General features: G+C 48.3%; 1 protein-coding gene across 1 annotated transcript in view; it reads right to left on the reverse strand.

Annotated features, from left to right (window-relative positions):
* The window catches only part of Marco (macrophage receptor with collagenous structure), a 32,541-nt gene extending 15,982 nt beyond the window's left edge, over positions 1-16,559 (reverse strand). Inside the window, exons 1-5 of the mRNA XM_006980950.4 lie at positions 16,366-16,559; positions 6,204-6,305; positions 5,381-5,593; positions 4,945-4,980; positions 1,772-1,816 (exon numbers count right to left, since the gene is read on the reverse strand). Coding sequence (XP_006981012.1) covers positions 1,772-1,816; positions 4,945-4,980; positions 5,381-5,593; positions 6,204-6,305; positions 16,366-16,474 — 505 coding nt within the window. The 5' untranslated portion in view covers positions 16,475-16,559. The remainder of the gene's footprint in view (positions 1-1,771; positions 1,817-4,944; positions 4,981-5,380; positions 5,594-6,203; positions 6,306-16,365) is intronic.
* Between the last annotated feature and the right edge of the window lie 2,296 nt (positions 16,560-18,855).

Below are 18,855 nucleotides of genomic sequence, written 5' to 3' on the forward strand. Positions count from 1 at the left end.
AATCCTACATGTGTGCATGAGTGTGTGAGCACCTGACTGTGAAGAGGTATGTGTGTGTATACATGTGTGCTCATGCATGTGCATGAATATGTGAGCATGTAATTCCATGATTGTGTAGTGTGAGGATGCATGTATGCTGAAATGTGTGTCTATACATGCATGAGTGTGTGAATGTATGGTGTGAGTATTCATGTGTACATACACATGTGTTCACATATGTGCATGAATATGTGGCTCTGAGAGTGTGTGGTGTGAGTGTGAAGATGCATGCATGTGCAGGCCCCAGTGTTCACATGTGTGCATGAGAGAATGTATGGCTCTGTGTGTGTGTAGCATATGAGTGTGAAGACACAATGATGTGTGTAGACATGTGCTTACAAATGAATGTGTGTGAGTGTGTGAGAGCATGTGGTGGAGCAGTGTGTGTGGGGTGTGAGTGTCTGCCCATGGTCCTCACCACACCATAATCTTCTTTTCCAGTGTTGAAAGCCTCTTGGAAGAAGCCCTACCCAGACAGAGAGCAGTGGGTTCCCGGGACCCTGTTAACGCCTTCCCAATGGAGCAGTTCCTAGAAGTAGCTCTCTCTGCTCACCAGACCCTTCTGTGGCTGCTGGGGCTCTGGAGGGGGAAGCGTGCTGTTTACTTCTCCTTTGAGCTAAACCAGCTGGCTCTGCTCACCGCTGTTAAAAGGTCTTAGGATTCTGGATTATTCGCTGCAGCAGGCCCAGCCATGGGGTACTGGGAGAGTTCTGCAAAGGCTGACAGTCACCTCCCTGGGCTTTTGCCTTGTGGAGAGAGAGCTCTGAGTCTACTACTCTGACGGAGACATGGTCTCAGCCTCACCCTGAAAAACAGAAGCTAATCCATGGCCTAGCAGCAATCGCGGACTTTCAGCCGTTATCTGGAAACTGGTGTGGTGATGATTGCCTGTAAGCTCAGCACTCAGGAGGCTGAGGCAGGAGGATTGGGAGTTCAGTGACAGGCTGGGTCATTACTGGGCCCAAACAACAATGGGTTGGGATGACTGCTCACTCAGTAAGCAAGCCCAAGCCCAAGGCCTTGAGTCTGACTCCTCAAACCCACGTAAAACCAGCTGGAGTGGTGACGTGTACTTGTAGTCTCAATATAGAGGCAGGTGGATCCCTGGGGTTCACGGACTAGCTAACCTAATCTACTTAGTAAGTTACAGGCCACTGAGGGACCTTGTCTCAAAACAAGTCAAAAATAACAAAAAACAAGGTGGATTGCACCTGAGGCGAGCCGCCAAGGTCGACTCTGGCATCTACATGAACACATGTGTACCAGAACACAACACATGTGTGCACATGTGCAGAGAGACAGAGAAACAGAGAGACAAGAGAGAGAGGCAAAGACAGGGAGAGAAGAATGTGCTATAACAGCACCTTGCAGAAGCCTCAACTCCATCTTATGTATAAAGAAACCGAGGTGCATGGAGGTGAGGGAGGCAAGGTCGCAAAGGCAGGATCTGTGTGGATGTCTCGGCCCCTGCTGGACCACGGAGCTGCACTTTCCCCAGCAGGCTACAGCCTTGCAGTCCTCAGCAAAGAAGGTTCAACAGAGCTGCACACACACTACAGCCTGTCCAGGCTGAGGCACCATTGGACAGTACTCCTGTTTGTGACCCCTCCCACCTCTGAACCCACCCCATGTCTCATACAAGCCGTCTCCCCTTGTGCAGACCCATCCCATGGGGTTTAGAGTTTGTTGTGGGTCCCTGTCATTGAGAAAGCCCACGGTGACGTCTACTCACCTGCCTCTCCCTTGACGCCTGGTGGGCCCCGGGGTCCTTGGACACCTGGAGATGTTAGGGTTAAAACATGAAGTTAGGAACTCTGGGGAAGATAAATATGAGGGTTTGGCTGGGTACAAGACAAACAAGTTGAGCAGTTAACAGGGAGAATGGGATTCTGGGAAAACCAAAGCCACAGAGCTGGTCTCAGCAGGACCTGGATCGCCTCCCCTGAAGGTGATTCGAGAATCCTTCCTCGAAGTTCACACACAAGGTGCCAATGCCCTTTGCCCTAATGAACTTCTCAACTTCACGAGTGAGTACACCTCGAAACACATTTTCTACAGCTAACACAGCTAACTGCAGCAAACTCCACCTCCAGGGCTGGGAGGTGGCTTGGCAGTTAAGATGCTCTTGCAGAGGATCTGAGGCCAGTTCCTGGCACCCATGTTGGGCACAGAAGTCTGTATCCCCAGCTCCAGGGCATCTATCTGGCTCCTTCTAGTACAGCATTCACATGCGCATACCCCCCTACACACTCATACATACCACCAGAAAAACAAAACTTATCAAGCCAATAATAATAACAATAATAATAATAATAATAATAATAATAATAATAAAAACCTCTGTGCTGTGGGATGGTCTGTATGTCAAATTGCTCTGATTGGTCAATAAATAAAATACTGATTGGCCAGTGGCCAGGCAGGAAGTATAGCGGGACTAACAGAGGGGAGAAAAGAAAGAACAGGAAGGTGGAGGAGACACTGCCAGCCGCCACCATGACAAGCAGCATGTGAAGATGCTGGTAAGCCACGAGCCACATGGCAAGGTATAGATTTATAGAAATGAATTAATATAAGATATAAGAACAGTTAGCAAGAAGCCTGCCACGGCCATACAGTTTGTAAGCAATATAAGTCTCTGTGTTTATTTGGTTGGGTCTGAGCTGCTGTGGGACTGGTGGGTGAGAGAGATTTGTCCTGACCGTGGGCCAGGCAGGACCAGAAAACCTCTAGCTACACCTCTGTTTTTAAAAGCAATTCTTTACCCATCTCAGGAAAAGGAATGCCCCGGGGCACCCAGGGGGAAATGATAGACTGAGACACTAAGTCCAGACATAGGAGCGGCCAGTGGCTAGTGCCCATGGCTGGGACAGCTCTCTCCTCTTGAGGGTGTATTTCGTTTTCTCCCTTAAAAATTCCTTATGTGTCTGTGTGTTTGTCTGCGTGAGTGTACGCCACATGTAGGGTACATGTGGGGGCCAGGAGAGGGTGCTGGGTCCTCTGGAGCTGCGGCCACAGGCAGTTGTGAGCCGCTCGACCTGGGTGCTGGGAACCAAACCTGGGTCCTCTGCAAGAGCACCAGCTCTCTGACTGCTGCGCCTGCCCTCAGACCCCCTTTCTCCTCCCTGGCTTGGTAAAAATAAACGTTGGCCACTCACTCTACCAGTGTCCTGGTGTGATTTATTCTTCCTGCCATGACTGGGATGAGAGGGGACTCAGAGGGAGACATCTCTCCATTTGTGACAGAGGGAAGAAGGATTCAGAGTATAGCTTGGAGGAGAAGGGGAAGAACACAAGGCCGAAAAGCAGAGGCTGAACCTGGGGTTCCATCGTGGACCCACAACCCCCGTTGCTCCCTTCTGGGCAGGTGGCCCAGGCAGGCCAGGGATCTCAGGCACACCTGGGGCCCCTTTTGGACCTGGAGGATGAAGAGCAGGGATAACAACTAGTCGAGCAATAGTAGATGGCGATGTATTCACTCAGCCTCCCAGCAAATGGCCACTGAGCCTCAAGGGCAGACTAGCCCATGAAGGAAACAACAACAACAACAACAACAAAACCTGGGTGATACTGCTTTCCTCAAGAAGTATGTGGTCTGGGAGACAAGGAATAAATGAAAAACAATAGTGTAGATGATGTCTGAGGGAGGCTCAGCCTCAAAGACAAGGCTTCAAGTACCACTCAGGCCTGGCTGGGAGGCTGTGTCCCGAATCTCTGTCGGGAAGTCTGTGGCTTTGGGAAGAGATGCTTGCTGCTGGTAACAACTGCCTATACCTGAGGTAAAGCCAGGAATTCTGAGCCCCATGCCTCTCCCCTGCCCTCAGTAGCTGTCAAATGAGCCTTCTCGGTGGGGAGGTGGGGGTCTTGACCATGCAAGGCAAACCGTGAAGTAAGGGAGAGATGGTAGCCTGATGGATGGGACCTGACAAGCCCAGACTCCCACAGCTCTGGCTCCCAGCAGCACTGCTTAGCTCGTATAAGTGTGAGCTGAAGTTCAGAAATAAGCCACACCTATGGTGAATATTCCACAAGGCTGTTGACCAATTAGAACACACATGGTCGGGGAGAGGTGGAATGCTGCAAGTCCAGAGCCAAATTACCCTCAATTATCTTTAACCCCGTAAGAGCCATTTATTACCCATCTCTGTGTTTAGTTTAACAACCTGTGACTATTAGGTAAACGGCTTCTGGAATGGACTGGCAGACTCAAAGTTTCTATCAGCCCAAAGGCTAAGCATGTCATCAGATAGTGTCTGAGGCCTGAAGCAGGAGTTTTGAAGCTTTGCAGTAACCTACCCACCTACCTGATGTTCGCAGTTACATATTTTTTAAAGCACCTTGATTTATGATTTTCTTTTGCTCTGTTACTATCAAAATTTCAGGAAACTTATCACACTGGAGCATGGTATGTGAGGCTGTCCGAGTCCCCACTCACAGGCCACAGCCATTTATATTTGGTTTCAGAATAAACCATCTCTTTTTCCCTTTGGTGTGCGGGTCGAGTCAACCACACACAACGCTGTCGTCATCACAACCCTCTGGGAGAGCAGAGGCCAACACAAGTAAGTCAAAGGCACTTGATGGGAGCGCTTCTGGGAGACAAAGAAGGTTCTGGAAGCCTGGGACATTTGGGGAAGATGGGAGGAGGAGCTGGTGGACTGTCCCAGGAAGATGGCAAGGTTTGGATGTTGGAGAGAGGAGGCAATCATCGGGGACAAGGGGGAAGGAAGAGGTCCAGAGCTGGGGGTCCTCACTTCATGTGGTAGAGAGGTGGTCCCATGAAGGAGGCGGCACAGGGGCTGAGCAGATCACTGGAGGATGAGTTGAACATAGAAAATACATAGAGGGCTCCCAGCTAAGGCGCCATCCAGAGGGTGGCAATGTAGGTCAGACAGGAAACGAACATACCTGGGGAGCCTTGTTCACCTTTAATCCGGAACAGCTCTGTGAGTGAAAGAGAGAGGGTTGGCGGCTGAGCCAGGGTGTGGCGTGGAGCTTGGGTTTGCTCCTGCGCCCCACAGAGAGCTCACAGACTCTGCCTTGGACGGCTGGGCCCCCATGGGTCTTCCCACCTTGGAGGTTTGAACAACACCTGAATTTGTTTAGGAAAGTAAGCTTCCAGAGACCAGTAACTGGATCCCTGGAAGTCGAGGGAGTAGAGAAATATTCAGATTGCCCCAATTCAGTTTGCAGAGGTTCCCGTGGTTAGGGGAGAGCCTGTCTGTGTTGGTCAAAAGGGCTCTTTTGCAGGCTGGGCATGGAGCTTGGTTGGTCGAGTGCCCACCCAGCACGCATGGAAGCCCTGGGTTCCACCCCCAGCACACAGAAACGGGTGTGGTGGTACCTGGATTCCGAGTGAGGTTGAGAAGCAGTTGCTCTTGGCTGGTGCGGACCTCAATGAGCTGGGCCTGCAGCACTTGCAGCCCCAGTGCTCCTGGTACCGGGTGTGTTTTGGGATGTGCCAGCTGCATCGAGAAGAATGACCTGTCCTCAGGAGCCAGGGTTCCATTGTCTAAGTACATCTCCAGGATCTGGAGCCGCCTCTGCAGATTGAGAGCTGGGACCCCAACCCAATACGTCATTTAGGGGCCTCATTGAAGCCTGAGACATTGGGGCAGGTTCCTGGTATTCCGTGTCACACATACATGACTTCTGTAGGGCATGGGATTTCAAATACAAACTCTGTGTACTGTGGGGAAAAGGAGACAGGATGGACTCCCCACAGTAGTGGATCCCTGGGACCTTTTGGTCAGTCAGCCTAGCCATCTGGTGAACTCCAAGCCAGAAAGAGACCCTGACTCAAAATGGACAATGCCTGATGCATGATCTTCAAGCTTGTCCTCTGTCCTCCACACACATGTGCATACATGTGTATGTATACCTCCTACACATATGCACATGGAGAGGAAGTGAGGAACAGCCCAAAACTGTCATCTGGCTTCCATATGCGCACACACACACACACAGAGGCACACAGACATGCACACATTCACAAACACACCTTCACTCTTCCATTACCTTGGTGGATCTAACCACTGTACCCTAGCAGGAGGGCAAATGTACTCTCAAGATGCCTCCACTCAGCCTGAACTCTGCACCCAAGGAGCTTAGGTGGCCACTCTGTAAAGAACCACACAGGATCAGGACCAGGACCAGGAGCACCTCACCTTGAAGGAACAGCAGAGTGGTACCTGCTGTGAGCAGGGTCAGGTAGATGGCCATGACTGCCATGCAAATGGTCCCCCCATTTCTCTTCTTGGGTGCTGGATCTGGAATACAAGAATGAAGTGGTGGTTTCAGGGCTGCAGAGAAGGAGCCAGCCTGTGCCAGGTCACATGCAGGGCAGCGGGGACTTTCCTTGGAAAGTAGGAAAGGCATCGAAATCTTTCTCATTTCTTTCTTTCTTTCTTTCTTTCTTTCTTTCTTTCTTTCTTTCTTTCTTTCTTTCTTTCTTTCTTTCTTTCTTTCTTCTCTCTCTCTCTCTCTCTCTCTCTCTCTCTCTCTCTCTCTCTCTCTTTCTTTCTTTTTTTTTGCCACAAGGCAAGAAGTTTTGCCACAAGGCAAGAAGTTCCTCAGCCGTGAGGTAGAGATGAGCAGGTCTCCAGGGCTTGCTGGCCAGCCAGCCTTGGTGCCGAGCGTCTGTGGAAGAACACCTGGGGTTGCCTGCTGGCCTCATGCTCACGTGCGGATAACCATATGGATAGATCTTGCTCAGTCTTGAACATCAGTGTGATGGCTGCTCTGTGCTGGAGTCACTAGTGCTTACACAGTGAGCCGCTGAAGCTACAGGTTTCATTTACACAGTCTGGGATGACGAAGAAGTTTATTCCTGTTTCCTAAACACTTGTGAGGCTCAGGGAACTGAGCGATTTACTAGGACATAAGATGCAGGTGTGCAGTTCATGGCTTTACTTCCCTGATCTTTGGTTTTGTGTGTGTGTGTGTGTGTGTGTGTGTGTGTGTGTGTGTGTGTGTGTGTGTGTGTCTGTCTGTCTGTCTGTCTGTCTGTCTATCTCTTTCTGTCTCTGTGTGTATGTGAGTGTGCATGTAAGCATATGTGCATATATGTGTGTGTTTATGTACATGAAACTATTGTGCATGTAAAACATGCTTGGAACAAGCAATTAAACAGAACAAGAAGCATGACAGGAGTCCATGACCTTGTCCTGCAAGTGTGAGGACTAGAGTTTGGATCCCCAGAACCCACATAAATGTTGGTTGGGTGTGGTTACCCCCATCTGTAATGTCAGTACTGGGGAGACAGTGACCAGCTGAATCAGAGTTCTCAGTTCTGTGAAAGACCCTGTCTCGGTTAATAAAATATAGAGCAATTGAGGAAGGTGTCAGTATTAACCTTTGGTGTCCACATACACTTCCCATGTGCAACCACATACATGTGAATATGCATACACACATGCACTCCCCCCCCCCCAAAAAAAAACCATGCCAAAAAGAATTCAGAGTTTCCATCTGGGCTAGAGACAGGCCTAGGGACTTGGTTTGTAGGTGTGTCCAACTCACTCTATACACAGTAGAGGGGCTGATGGAGTGCTCACGCTCACATTTACTTGTTCAACTCTTGGAAGGTGGAAGAAATACAAAGTAAATGTCTCTTCTGTGTGACTTTGGCTCCTGAGAAAGAACTTCCCTAGTTGAGAGACTAAAAAGAGCCTCTGGTGGACCCTCAGGGCCTTCTCTGAGGTAAAGGATGGAGACGGGGCAGAAATTTCAGGGAGACATTTCAGACTGTGACAGTATACTTTATGGGTTCAGTAAAGTGAGGGACCCTGTCTTTAAAAGGTGGTCAGTGCCTGAAGAACGACAATTCCAGAGGTTGATGTCTGATAGCTCTGTATCCATGAACACACACACACACACACACACACACACACATACACACACAAACACACGCACACATACACATGCGCGCGCACACATTCATGCACACAGGAACACACTGCACATGCAAACACACATGCAGATATGAGAAGTTCGAGGCAGAGGACATCTAAAAGCCAAAGAGAAGGGACTGAGAGCAGTTAGGAAGGACACATTGTCTGCAAAGACACACTGATCTGAGTGACAGCTGACTCTCTACGTGAAACCATGGAGATCAGACCTAAGTGGCACACTGTGTTCTCTGCGCTGAAAGGAAAGACTTGCGAACCTAGAATTCTCTTGTGAATGAAAATATCTTCAGGAATGAATGGGAAATACAGACAATCTCAGATGAAGGGAGACCAGGAGAATTTAAAGGAACTTCTCCAAACAGGAAATGAGAACAGAAGGCCTATGGCTTTAAAACAGAAAGAGAATAATAATGGAGTGGTTAGAAACAAGGACACACACAGAGAGACATACACACACATATACACAATCTTCGAGTTTCTAAAAATCTCACTTCATGGTTGAAACAAATACACTGTCTTCTTACATTGTGTGCAATGCATGGCAAGGAAATTCTTAAGATAATTGTATTTTTAAAGTGTAGAAAGGCATAAATGGAAATAAAATTTCTATACATGCCCTTAAGTGGGAAAAATACTAATCCCAACAGACAGTGGCATGTTCTGTAAGTATATTACAATGCCCAGAGAACCCCTAAATAAACTACTGTGGTTTAAACGTGCCATGTGCCCCATTGGCTCACGTGTGTGAACACCTGCTCTCAGGCTGGTGATGCTGTTCTGGAATACTGTAGATCCTTTAGGAGGTGGAGCCTGGCTGGAGGAAGTGAGTCACCGGGGGCGGGCCTTGAGACTTAACAGCCTTTCCCTACTTCCTATTGACTCTGCGCTTCCTGAGCATGGATGTAATGTGAACAGCCAGCCACTTCCGCTCCTGCAGCCATGTTTTTCCAGTTGTGGTGACTCTATCCCTCTGGAATTCTAAGCCAAAATAAACTTTCTCCCCTAAGTGGCTTTTGTCAGGGAATTTTATCACAGCAAGGAAGAAGTAGTCAAGACAAAAAGCACTCCAAGTGATACATTCAAATGGAATTTTAAAAAATATTCAAATAATTCATAGGAAAGAAAGAAAACCCAGAAAGTAAGAAAGGAAAACAGGTAAAGGACAAAACAGAAACTGTATAATAGGATGGTCTGTTGAAGCCCTAACATACGGATAACTGGTGTATCTGTAAACGGTCCAAGTCTGCCAATCTGAGCACACGCATTGGCAAGCTGAGTCACACAACATGACACAACCACATATTATCCAGAAGAAACCACATAGCAGAACTTAAAACTACAGGAAAAAAACCTGATATAGCTAAAAGGAGGAAGACACAACTGATAAATACAACTGGAGATTTTAATTTTAGTACTTTGCTCTCAACAACTGATAAAACCCAGCAATGACACAGAAGGATGGGACACCATCAATGAACACCTAATGAACATTTACAAAACACTCCATCCAATAACAGCCAAAGGCACATGCTTCTTCATCACACAGAGAACGTTTATTCACCAAGACTGATCACATCTCGGGTCAAAAACAGACCTCAATAAGATGTGAAGAAAAGGAGGCTGGGGGCTGGGAGAAGGCTTGGTTAGTAAAATGCTTGATGCACAAACATGAACCTCTGAATTCAGATCACGAGAACCCAGGTAAAAAGCCAGGTGCAGTGACAATTTTCCGTAATCCCAGCGCCGGGGAGACAGACGGAGGACTCCTCTTACCAGTCAATCTAGGTGAATCTATAAACTCCAAGTTCAGTGAGAGACTTCCAAACAACGGGGGCTGGAGAGTTGTTCTCAACCATCAAGAGCACTAGCTGCTCTTCCAGAGGACCTGCGTTCAGTTCCCAGCACCCACAGCGGGTGACTCACAGCCACCTCTGACTCCAGATAATCTGATGTTCTTTTCTGGATGCTGTGTGCACAGATGTGTGCATACATACACAGGAACACACACACACACACACACACACACACACACACACATAAAAATGAAATAAATATTTTTAATAATTAATTAATTAATTAATTAATAATATTAAGGCATCTCCACATGTCTAAAGCTAATTGTGAGCGACACAGTGTTTCTCCCTTGAGACTCGGAAGAAGTGGAAGTCCATTCCTGACCTCTTATTCAGTACAGTCATGGAGCCTTCCAATGCAATAAAGAACAACAAGGAACTGAGAGACACAGCTTGGAAAGGAACAAATATGTTCCTATTTGCAGAAGCAAGTGTCAATACAACAACCCCCTAATAATCTTGAAAAGAAATCCATAGAACTAATAAGTAATTCATCAAAACTGTAAGATACACAATCAACATATAAAATTCAATGATATTCCTATATCCTAATAAAAAGCAGTTGGTAACCAAAATTAAGCATAGTATTGGGCTGGAGAGATCATGGCTCAGCAGTTAAGAGGACTGGCTGCTCTTCCTGAGGGTCAGAGCTCAGAACCCAGCATCCCCATCAGAAGGCTCACAAGCACCTGGAACTCCTCTCCAGCGGATCAGGTGCCCTCTTTCAGCCTCCACAGGCACCTGCAAGCATGTAAACATGCACACACACATGCATAAATAAAACAAAATAATTTTTATCATTTTAGTTTAAAATCTTATTATTTTAATTTAAATTTTTTAAATTAAATTTAACTTAGAATGTAATTTAAAATAATAAAATTTAATTTTTTAATTTAAAAATTAACAACCCCCCCATGGTAATACTTTTGTTTAGGCCAAAGAAAATAAAATATTCAGATGTAAATCTAACAAAACAGATGAAGATTTGTATGCTGGAAATTACAAAATTCTACTTTGGAAAAATAAAATCAAGAAGTGAAGAGATATACTATGTTCATGGGTTAAACCTGTAATTATTCATACATTCATTTATAGGTGTAACACAATTTCTACCAATACTGCAGCAAGATTTTTATGTAGTAATAGACAAGCTAATGCTGAAGTGTATGTGGAAAGGTCAGGCTATAGAATAACTACAACAGTCTTGTGAAGATTGGAATATAAGAACAGCTCTATATGATGTAGTAATCAAGACAGGGTGGACTTGGGAGAGGGCTAGTCATAGAACACGAGAACCATTGTTGAACCTTCCTTGCATGCCGAGAATAAAGCCCACTTTGTGGTAGCACGTGACTCTCTTTGTCTATTGCTTGATATGTTTTGTGAATATTTTTCCAAAACTTTTGCGTCAAAGATCATGAAACACATGGGTTTTTAATTTGTGATCTATATGACCCTATTGACTGTGGGGGAACACACATATCAGCATCAGCAAGAGGTTTCTCAGTGCTCAGTGTCCAAGACTTAATTCAAAATCGTGCTATGAACCCACAGTATGTCTGGTAGGGTTGTCATTGTTGCGTGGTGTGACTTGGCCACATGACTTCCCTGAGCATGCCACCATGTCACACAATGCCAGCAAGCACCACCTAAAGCCCCTGTGTGAGATCTGAGAACTGGTATGTTGGTTACCTGGTTTTGGTGTGCATGTGACATGTCGGTCTGTTCTTACATAACGGATTGCTGATGGAAAGCAAAGACGGCATGTCAGCACTAAAACAGTCTATCCTCAGATGCTGTGGAAATGAGATGCATATTCACATGAAAAATTTTCATGAATAGCTGTAGCAACTTTACTTGTAGGAACCCAAAGAGGAAACATTTGAACTGTGGTGCCTTCGTACTGTGGGTCACTATTTATTCAGAAGAACCATCTATCCGGATCCGGCTGCCTGAAGGCTCTCGGGGGCATTACACTGGGTGATAAAATTGCAAGTTCTGGTAGGGAAATGGATTAGTGGAGCGGACACTTGCCGTGAAACTGCGAGGATTTGACTCAGACCCTCCGGAGTCCACCTCACGGTGGCTGCAGTAGCACACAGGTGTGACCCGGGGCTTCTACGGTGAGAGGGGAGGAGAATACAGGGGAACCCCGAGAAGTTCAAGGCCAGCCGCAGAATGAGCGACCCCATCTCAAACAAGACAGAGGCTGAAACCTGACACCTGAGGCTGTCCTTTGACCTCCACTTGCATGGCATGGCATGTGCACATGCGTGTATAACACACACGAATGCACACACATGCATATATAACATACACGAATGCACACACATGCATCCCACACATTATACATGCAAAAACAGAAAAAAATAAAAGCAAATCTTATTACATTTTTGTGTATGTGTTTCACACACACACACACACACACACACACACACACACACACACACACACACACACGAACCTGCCATGGCACACATGTGGAGAACAACTTGTTGGAGTCAGTTCTCTCCTTCTGCCATGTGGACCCTGGAGTTTGAACCCAGGTCATCAGGCTTGGCAGCAACTACCTTTACCTACTGAGCTGTCCTGCTGACCTCAAAACCAGTCTTTAGAGAGTTATACAAGGGGGCAGGAGAGATGGCTGCTCTTCCAGAGGACCCAGGTTCGAATCCCAACACCCACATGGTAGCTCACAACTGTCTGTAACTCCAGTTCCAGGGGATCCAATGCCCATGGCAAAACACCAATGAACATTTTTTTTTAAGTGAAATGCGGTTGCAATATGATGCCATTTGTCTGATGTCCCCAAATGAACACAAGTGTAGAGATGGAGTTGATTGGCCTTGGCAGAGTGAATGATTGCTTGTGAGGGGCTGAGGACTACCTGTGGCTTAAAGCCTAGTACAGAGTGGTAAATACACATGTGCAAGTCTGCCCGCAGCTGGGGTGATGTGTCAGTGTCCGATTGCGGGTTTGTACCAAAACTGTGCAAGAAGCCGTGCCTGAAAGGAACTGGGTGAAAGGTCACAAAAGGCCTTCTGGGACGTATTTCCTTACTTTCTGTGACTCTAAATAATTATTTCACAACAAAAAGTTTTGTTTTTCTAAGCCTCTATGGTAAAGACAGAAGTTTCAAGACTTGAAGACAGAACGACCAGATGTGGCGGCACACACCTTAGTCCCAGGGAGGAGAGGGAGGAGGAGCTCTGTGAGTTCAAGGCCAGCCTGCTCCACAGAGTTTGTTCCAGGACAGTCAGGGCTACACAGAGAAACCCTGTCTCAAAAAAACAGAGCGGGAGGAGGGAAGGGAGGGAGGGAGGGAGGGAGGGAGGGAGAGAGAGAGAGAGAGAGAGACAGACAGACAGACAGACAGACAGACAGATAGAGACAGAGAGACAGAGAGAGACAGAGAGAGAGACAGAGAGACAGAGAGAGAGACAGAGAGAGAGACAGAGACAGAGAGAAAGAAGTGGGGGAGAGCATAGAATGACTGTAAAACCACAGCAGCCCCATCACCAGAGCTGAACTTAAAGGGACTCTGGGGTGAAGATGTGTCAGGAGAAGGCCTCAAGGTATCTTAGGTTATCTTTAGATCAGGAAGAAGGGGCATCTGGGGGTTGCTGCTGGGGGTCAAAGGTGATTATTATGACAAACGATTACAAAGCCTTTACTTCTCTATTAGCATGTGGGGTCGGCTCTCTCTGTCAAGAAAAATGTGGAGACCGGGAGAAGGCTCAGTTGGTAGAGTGCTTGCTGGGCAAGGACCTGTGTTCAGATCCTCAGAACCCACTTCAAACAGGACAGAGCATACACCTGTGAGCCCAGTACCCCGACAGAGAGATGGAGGGGATGCTAGGAAATCTCTGACCGCTGTGACCAGCTGGCGTGGAACCGTGGAACCGTGAGAACAATAGGTCCTGTATCCAACAGAATGGAAGGCAGGGACCAACACCTGAGGGTGAGTGCCACATCCAACACACACACAGCATTTGCGTGTGTGTGTGTGTGTGTGTGTGTGTGTGTGTGTGTGTGTGTGTGTGTGTGTGTGTGTGTAGGCACAGGTATACATGTGAGTTCTAGGGATTTGAACTCAGGTCCTCTTGCTTACACAGCATGAGCTTCATAGCAGACTCCTGTGTGATCTCACTCTCTCTCCACCTCTCTTTGTTTCCCTCTCCCTCCCTCTTCTCCCCCTCTCTCTCCCCCCTCTCTCCCATCTCTCCCATTCTCCCCCTCCCCCCACATATAAGATGTCCTTGTTTTGTGTATGTTCCCATTTGTAGGATGTGTGTACGCGCACGTGGGCAGATGTAAGTGGAAGCAGGAGTTGACATCAGGTATCTTCCTCAGTTGATCTTCACCTTATTTTCTGAGATGAGAGCTCTCATCTAACCCAAAGCTCACCGGTTGGCTAGGCTAGCTGACCTGGGAGCTCCAGGGATCCTCCTGTCTCCACCCACCCCCAGTGCTGGGTACAGACTGCAACGCTGCCCAGCTTTTTACCTGGGCGCTGGAGATCTGAACTCAGGTCCTCAGGCTTGTGCGGCGGGCACTTAACCTGCTCAGCCACCTCCACTGCCCCGACATTCTTGCTGCCAAGTACCCTGGCTCGCACCTGCTCTCTCACCTGTCTCCCACCCACCACACTGAGCAACCCCAGCTGCAGACCGATGCACTCAACCTCTATGCAGCCCTCCAGCCTCTCACTAACCTCAGGGGAGGCTTCAAAGTCCTCCATCCCACCCTCAATCCCACTGCATGGGGCTTTTTAGATTTCTAAGGGCACTCCTTGAGAGTGTGTGTGTGTGTGTGTGTGTGTGTGTGTGTGTGTGTGTGTGTGTGTGAGAGAGAGAGAGAGAGAGAGAGAGAGAGAGAGAGAGACCTAGACACGTGTCATCCCTCCCCAGCCCCCCACTGTATCATTTCTGTGCCCAGTTTCTTCCATCCTTTCAGCTTTCGGAGCGACATCAGCTCTGACCTCAGGCCCCCTCCCAGGTTGCATCCGTGATGTCCTGTGAAGTTTTCAGCCTCAGCCAGTGTTGTTTAGAAAGGCCAGCTGAGGCAGGGCTTGCTCTCCCCACCTCAGTGTGTTTTCCCAAAGGCCGGCTGCCCTGTTCATCAAGTACCTTTCTCTGTGCCCGGTGTGGTGTCCAGAAGGTAGTAGGCACTGAACGTATCTGATCAACTGAATTTTCTAGAACAGTGTATCTTAAAAAGCAGTCCAGAGGGTGAGGCTATGAGATTCGATTCGTCAGTGAAGTCCTTGCCTAGCAAGATGAGGACCTGGGTTTTATCCCCAGAGCCCGTTGGGAAGCCAGGCACAGAGGCTGCAGAGGAGGCTCCGTGGTCAACAGCACTTACTGAACTCTCAGAGGACCTGAGTTCAGGTTCCAGCACCCACATCAGGTGGCTCACAACCCCCTTTCACTCCAGCTGATGACTGTGAAAGATGATTCTCATGGGATGTTCTAGAATGGAAAATCAGAGCTCTCCAGTGGCAAACAAGTCCACCCCTGACTTGAAATGCTACAAATTCCTAAAGATGTAAAAGATAGCTCACCTATATAGCACCGAGAGACCATTTAAAACATCTTTAGAGGGCAGTGGCGTAATTCAGTGGGTAAAGGCACTTTACCATCAAGACTGAACAATTGAGTTCTATCCCAGAATTCCACGGCATAGAAGGAGAGGACTCACTCTTAAAATTGTTCTCTGACTTCCATTCATTCACCTTGGCACATGCATCACACACACACACACACACACACACACACACACACACACACGCACAAATACATAATAAAATTTTTGTAAAAATATTTGAAAGTTGTGCTCCATCTAAGTCAAACTAGTGACGAAGCTGGAGAAACTGACAGGAAAGGAAGAACGTGTTCCCAGGTCAGCACATCCGCCATCACAGAAGCCCCTTGAGGGATATTAAAGGACTTCCACTCAAATACATACACAGCTTTGGTTTCAGCGCTGTGGATTTTCTTTTTGAAACAGAACTTCACATAGTCCAGGTTAGCCCCAAACTGCATAGCCAGAGGTGGCCTTGAACTCCTCATCCTTCTGCCTCTGCCTCTCTGGAGCTGAGGTCACAGGCAGGCATCACCCGTTTATGTGCTGGGGATCAAACCCGGGGCTTCCTGCCTGCTAGGTCAGCCCACCACTGTCCCAGCTGCATCTCAGGCCCCGTGGGACTCCTTCACATCCTTCGACCTGCAGCACCATCTCCACACACACAGAGTGTGTCCACCTGAGACACTCATTAAAGAAGGGGCATTTCCTTAATAAGCATCGGCATTTACACCAGAGAAAATATCTAAATGTGGCTTTTTAAAAGGACCAGACTTCAAGCAAAAATCGACTCTACACCAAGGGCACAGCATCTGTGCTCGGCTTCCCAGGAATTCCAGCCCGATGCGGTCTCACTAGTGAGAGTCAGATGCAAAACGCACCGGGTCACAAGCCCGCAGCTCTTGCAGTTGGGTCTCTTCTCGCTTCCCACCACCAGAGATTAAGGTTCTGTGCGATCGCATTACCAGAGAGTTGTACTTTACCGTTGATTTCGAAGGTCTCCATCATAGGGCACATGGCTTGAACAAAATCCGCTCCTTCTTCCGTGCTCCCCAAGAAGGCTTCCTCCTTGAGGGTTTCTTTATTTCCCATTGCTACGTTTTATAGGTGGCCAAAGCCCTGGAGGCAGCAGAAATGCTTCCCCAAGAGGAAGCAGGGCTCCCATTTAACTGCGGCAGCTAGCTGGAGGACCGCTCGACTTCCCTTTGGCAATGATTCCTTGATTTGCACAATGTTTCCTGACTATGGGGATGAGGCTGTTCCTTAGCGTATAGTTGATTTTTGCTTAAAAAACCAGGCTGTTGACATGTGGAGCTGTTATGTGGGGAAGCTGACCGACCGTGCAGGGGAACTGAAGAGACTTGGGGAAGACCCTCCTTGTTCTCAGGACCCTAGGTGACACCTAAGGAGCCGTTCTCTTCCTTCCTTCTGCATTCCTAACCTCTGCATTCACACAGAACCAGCTACCTATCCCAGGACTTCTCCGGCCCACACTGGAACCCTCTTCTGACCCACTTCAGGCTGAGTTCATCCTTAGACATAATGGGGCCCTGGATCCGCCACAGGACCACGGTTTGGGACACAGACTGAATGCAAACCTATAGTTTAATAAGGTCCCCGTGTGGTTTATAGCACATTAACGTTTAGAAAACGGGCTGAAAAGATTAAAGTGCCTGCTGGGCAAGCATGGGGACATGAATTCAGATCACCAGAACCCATTAAAAAACAAAAGCAGCCGGGCGGTGGTGGCGCACACCTTTAATCCCATCACTCGGGAGGCAGAGCCAGGCGGATCTCTGTGAGTTTGATGCCAGCCTGGCTACCAAGTGAGTTCTAGGAAAGGCGCAAAGCTACACAGAGAAACCCTGTCTCGAAAAACCAAACAACAACAACAATAAACAAACAAAAACAAAAGCAACAACAATAAAAACCAGGTGTGCTTACCATGTCTGTGACTCCAGAGATGGTAAGATAGAGACAGGTGTCCCTGGCCCACAGTCTAGCCAATCAATGAGAGAGAGAGAGAGAGAGAGAGAGAGAGAGAGAGAGAGAGAGAGAGAGAGAGAGAGAGAGAGAGAGAGAGAGCCTGCTTTAAACAGTAAGGTGGAGGGCCAGAGAGACGGCTCAGCAGGTAAAGGCCCTTGTAGCAAAACCTGGCAACTTGAATTTGATTCCCAGGATCTGCATGGTGAGGGGAGAACCGACCCCTACAAACTATCGTCTGGCCTCCACACATGTATGCGTACCATCACACATAAGTGAACCCACATACACAACACACACAAAGTTAAAACACTTTTACAATCACCTTGGAGGTACCTTTCTATAGCATACCAGTAAGGTTTCTGTCCAAGCTTTCCATACCACACTCCTCAGTGTGTGTGTGTGTGTGTGTGTGTGTGTGTGTGTGTGTGTGTGTGTGTGTGTACATGCATGCTCACTGCACCCCAGTGAGGCCTAAGCCCTCTCCTCTTGTCTCGGTTGAACCTGTGGCAGGTCACGGTTATTAAGATGCAGATGGAGGGGTACGGTGTTTGCTGCAAACCCCACTTGGTCCTCATGGCAGCTGTGGGATGGTAGAAACGTCACTCAAGCTGTGCCTGCCTTCCCCTCCACATTCGCATAATAAGGGAGACACTGATAACTGCTGTATTTCTGAATCAAATCACGTGAGCTCAGGGCTGGGCAAGAAGGAGGGTCTCCTGCAAGCAGGAACAGTTGATCCGATGGAGATGTTGGTCCTATGCTCAGAGTATCTTGTTCTACACTATCCTGCAAGTGTCAGGACCTAAGTTCAATCCCCAGCACCCACATAAATAGGCTGGGTGTCATGGTGTGCCTTAAATCCCAGTGCTGAGAGACAGAGAGACCGGTGGGTCTCTGACGCTCATTAGCCAGCCAGCCTGGCCCTCTTGGGGAGCACCAGACCAGGCAGAGAGCCTGTGTAAAGAACAAGATGGATGGATGGTGCCCGAGGGGTAACGGCTGAGCTTGTCCTCTGGCCTCTGAACACACATGTACCCCCATGCACACTAAGATAGTTGGGACAGAAGGAGTTAAAGAAGAGGACTGGGTCATGTGGAGGAATCTCCTAGCAGCTCCAACCGGAAGCCAGGGGCTGTCAGACTGTGTGGCGGGGGTGGTGCCCTCCCACAGGAGAGGAATTCCCAAAGCAGAGAGGCCTGTTCCTGGACTGCCCCTGCCCCTGCCTTTCCCTGGCTTGGTGCTGTCCTTTCAGCAGCGGGGTGGGGCTCAGGCGGAATGCTGTGTAAAGCACCAAGCCCTGTGCTTAGAGGGACCACATAAAGAATGTCAAGTGTTCCCGTGTCCGCTGTAGCTACAGAGCCGGGCAGAGCCACGTCTGCCAGCCAGGGCAGTGGCAAAGGGTGGAGTGTAGCTGTACATGCACGAAGACGTGGGTTTGGGTCCTCGGTGCCCACGTAGAAAGCTGGGCGTGGTGGTGTAGCTGTAAC

Source organism: Peromyscus maniculatus, chromosome 11, assembly GCF_049852395.1.
Source record: "Peromyscus maniculatus bairdii isolate BWxNUB_F1_BW_parent chromosome 11, HU_Pman_BW_mat_3.1, whole genome shotgun sequence".
Classification (NCBI taxonomy): domain Eukaryota; kingdom Metazoa; phylum Chordata; class Mammalia; order Rodentia; family Cricetidae; genus Peromyscus; species Peromyscus maniculatus.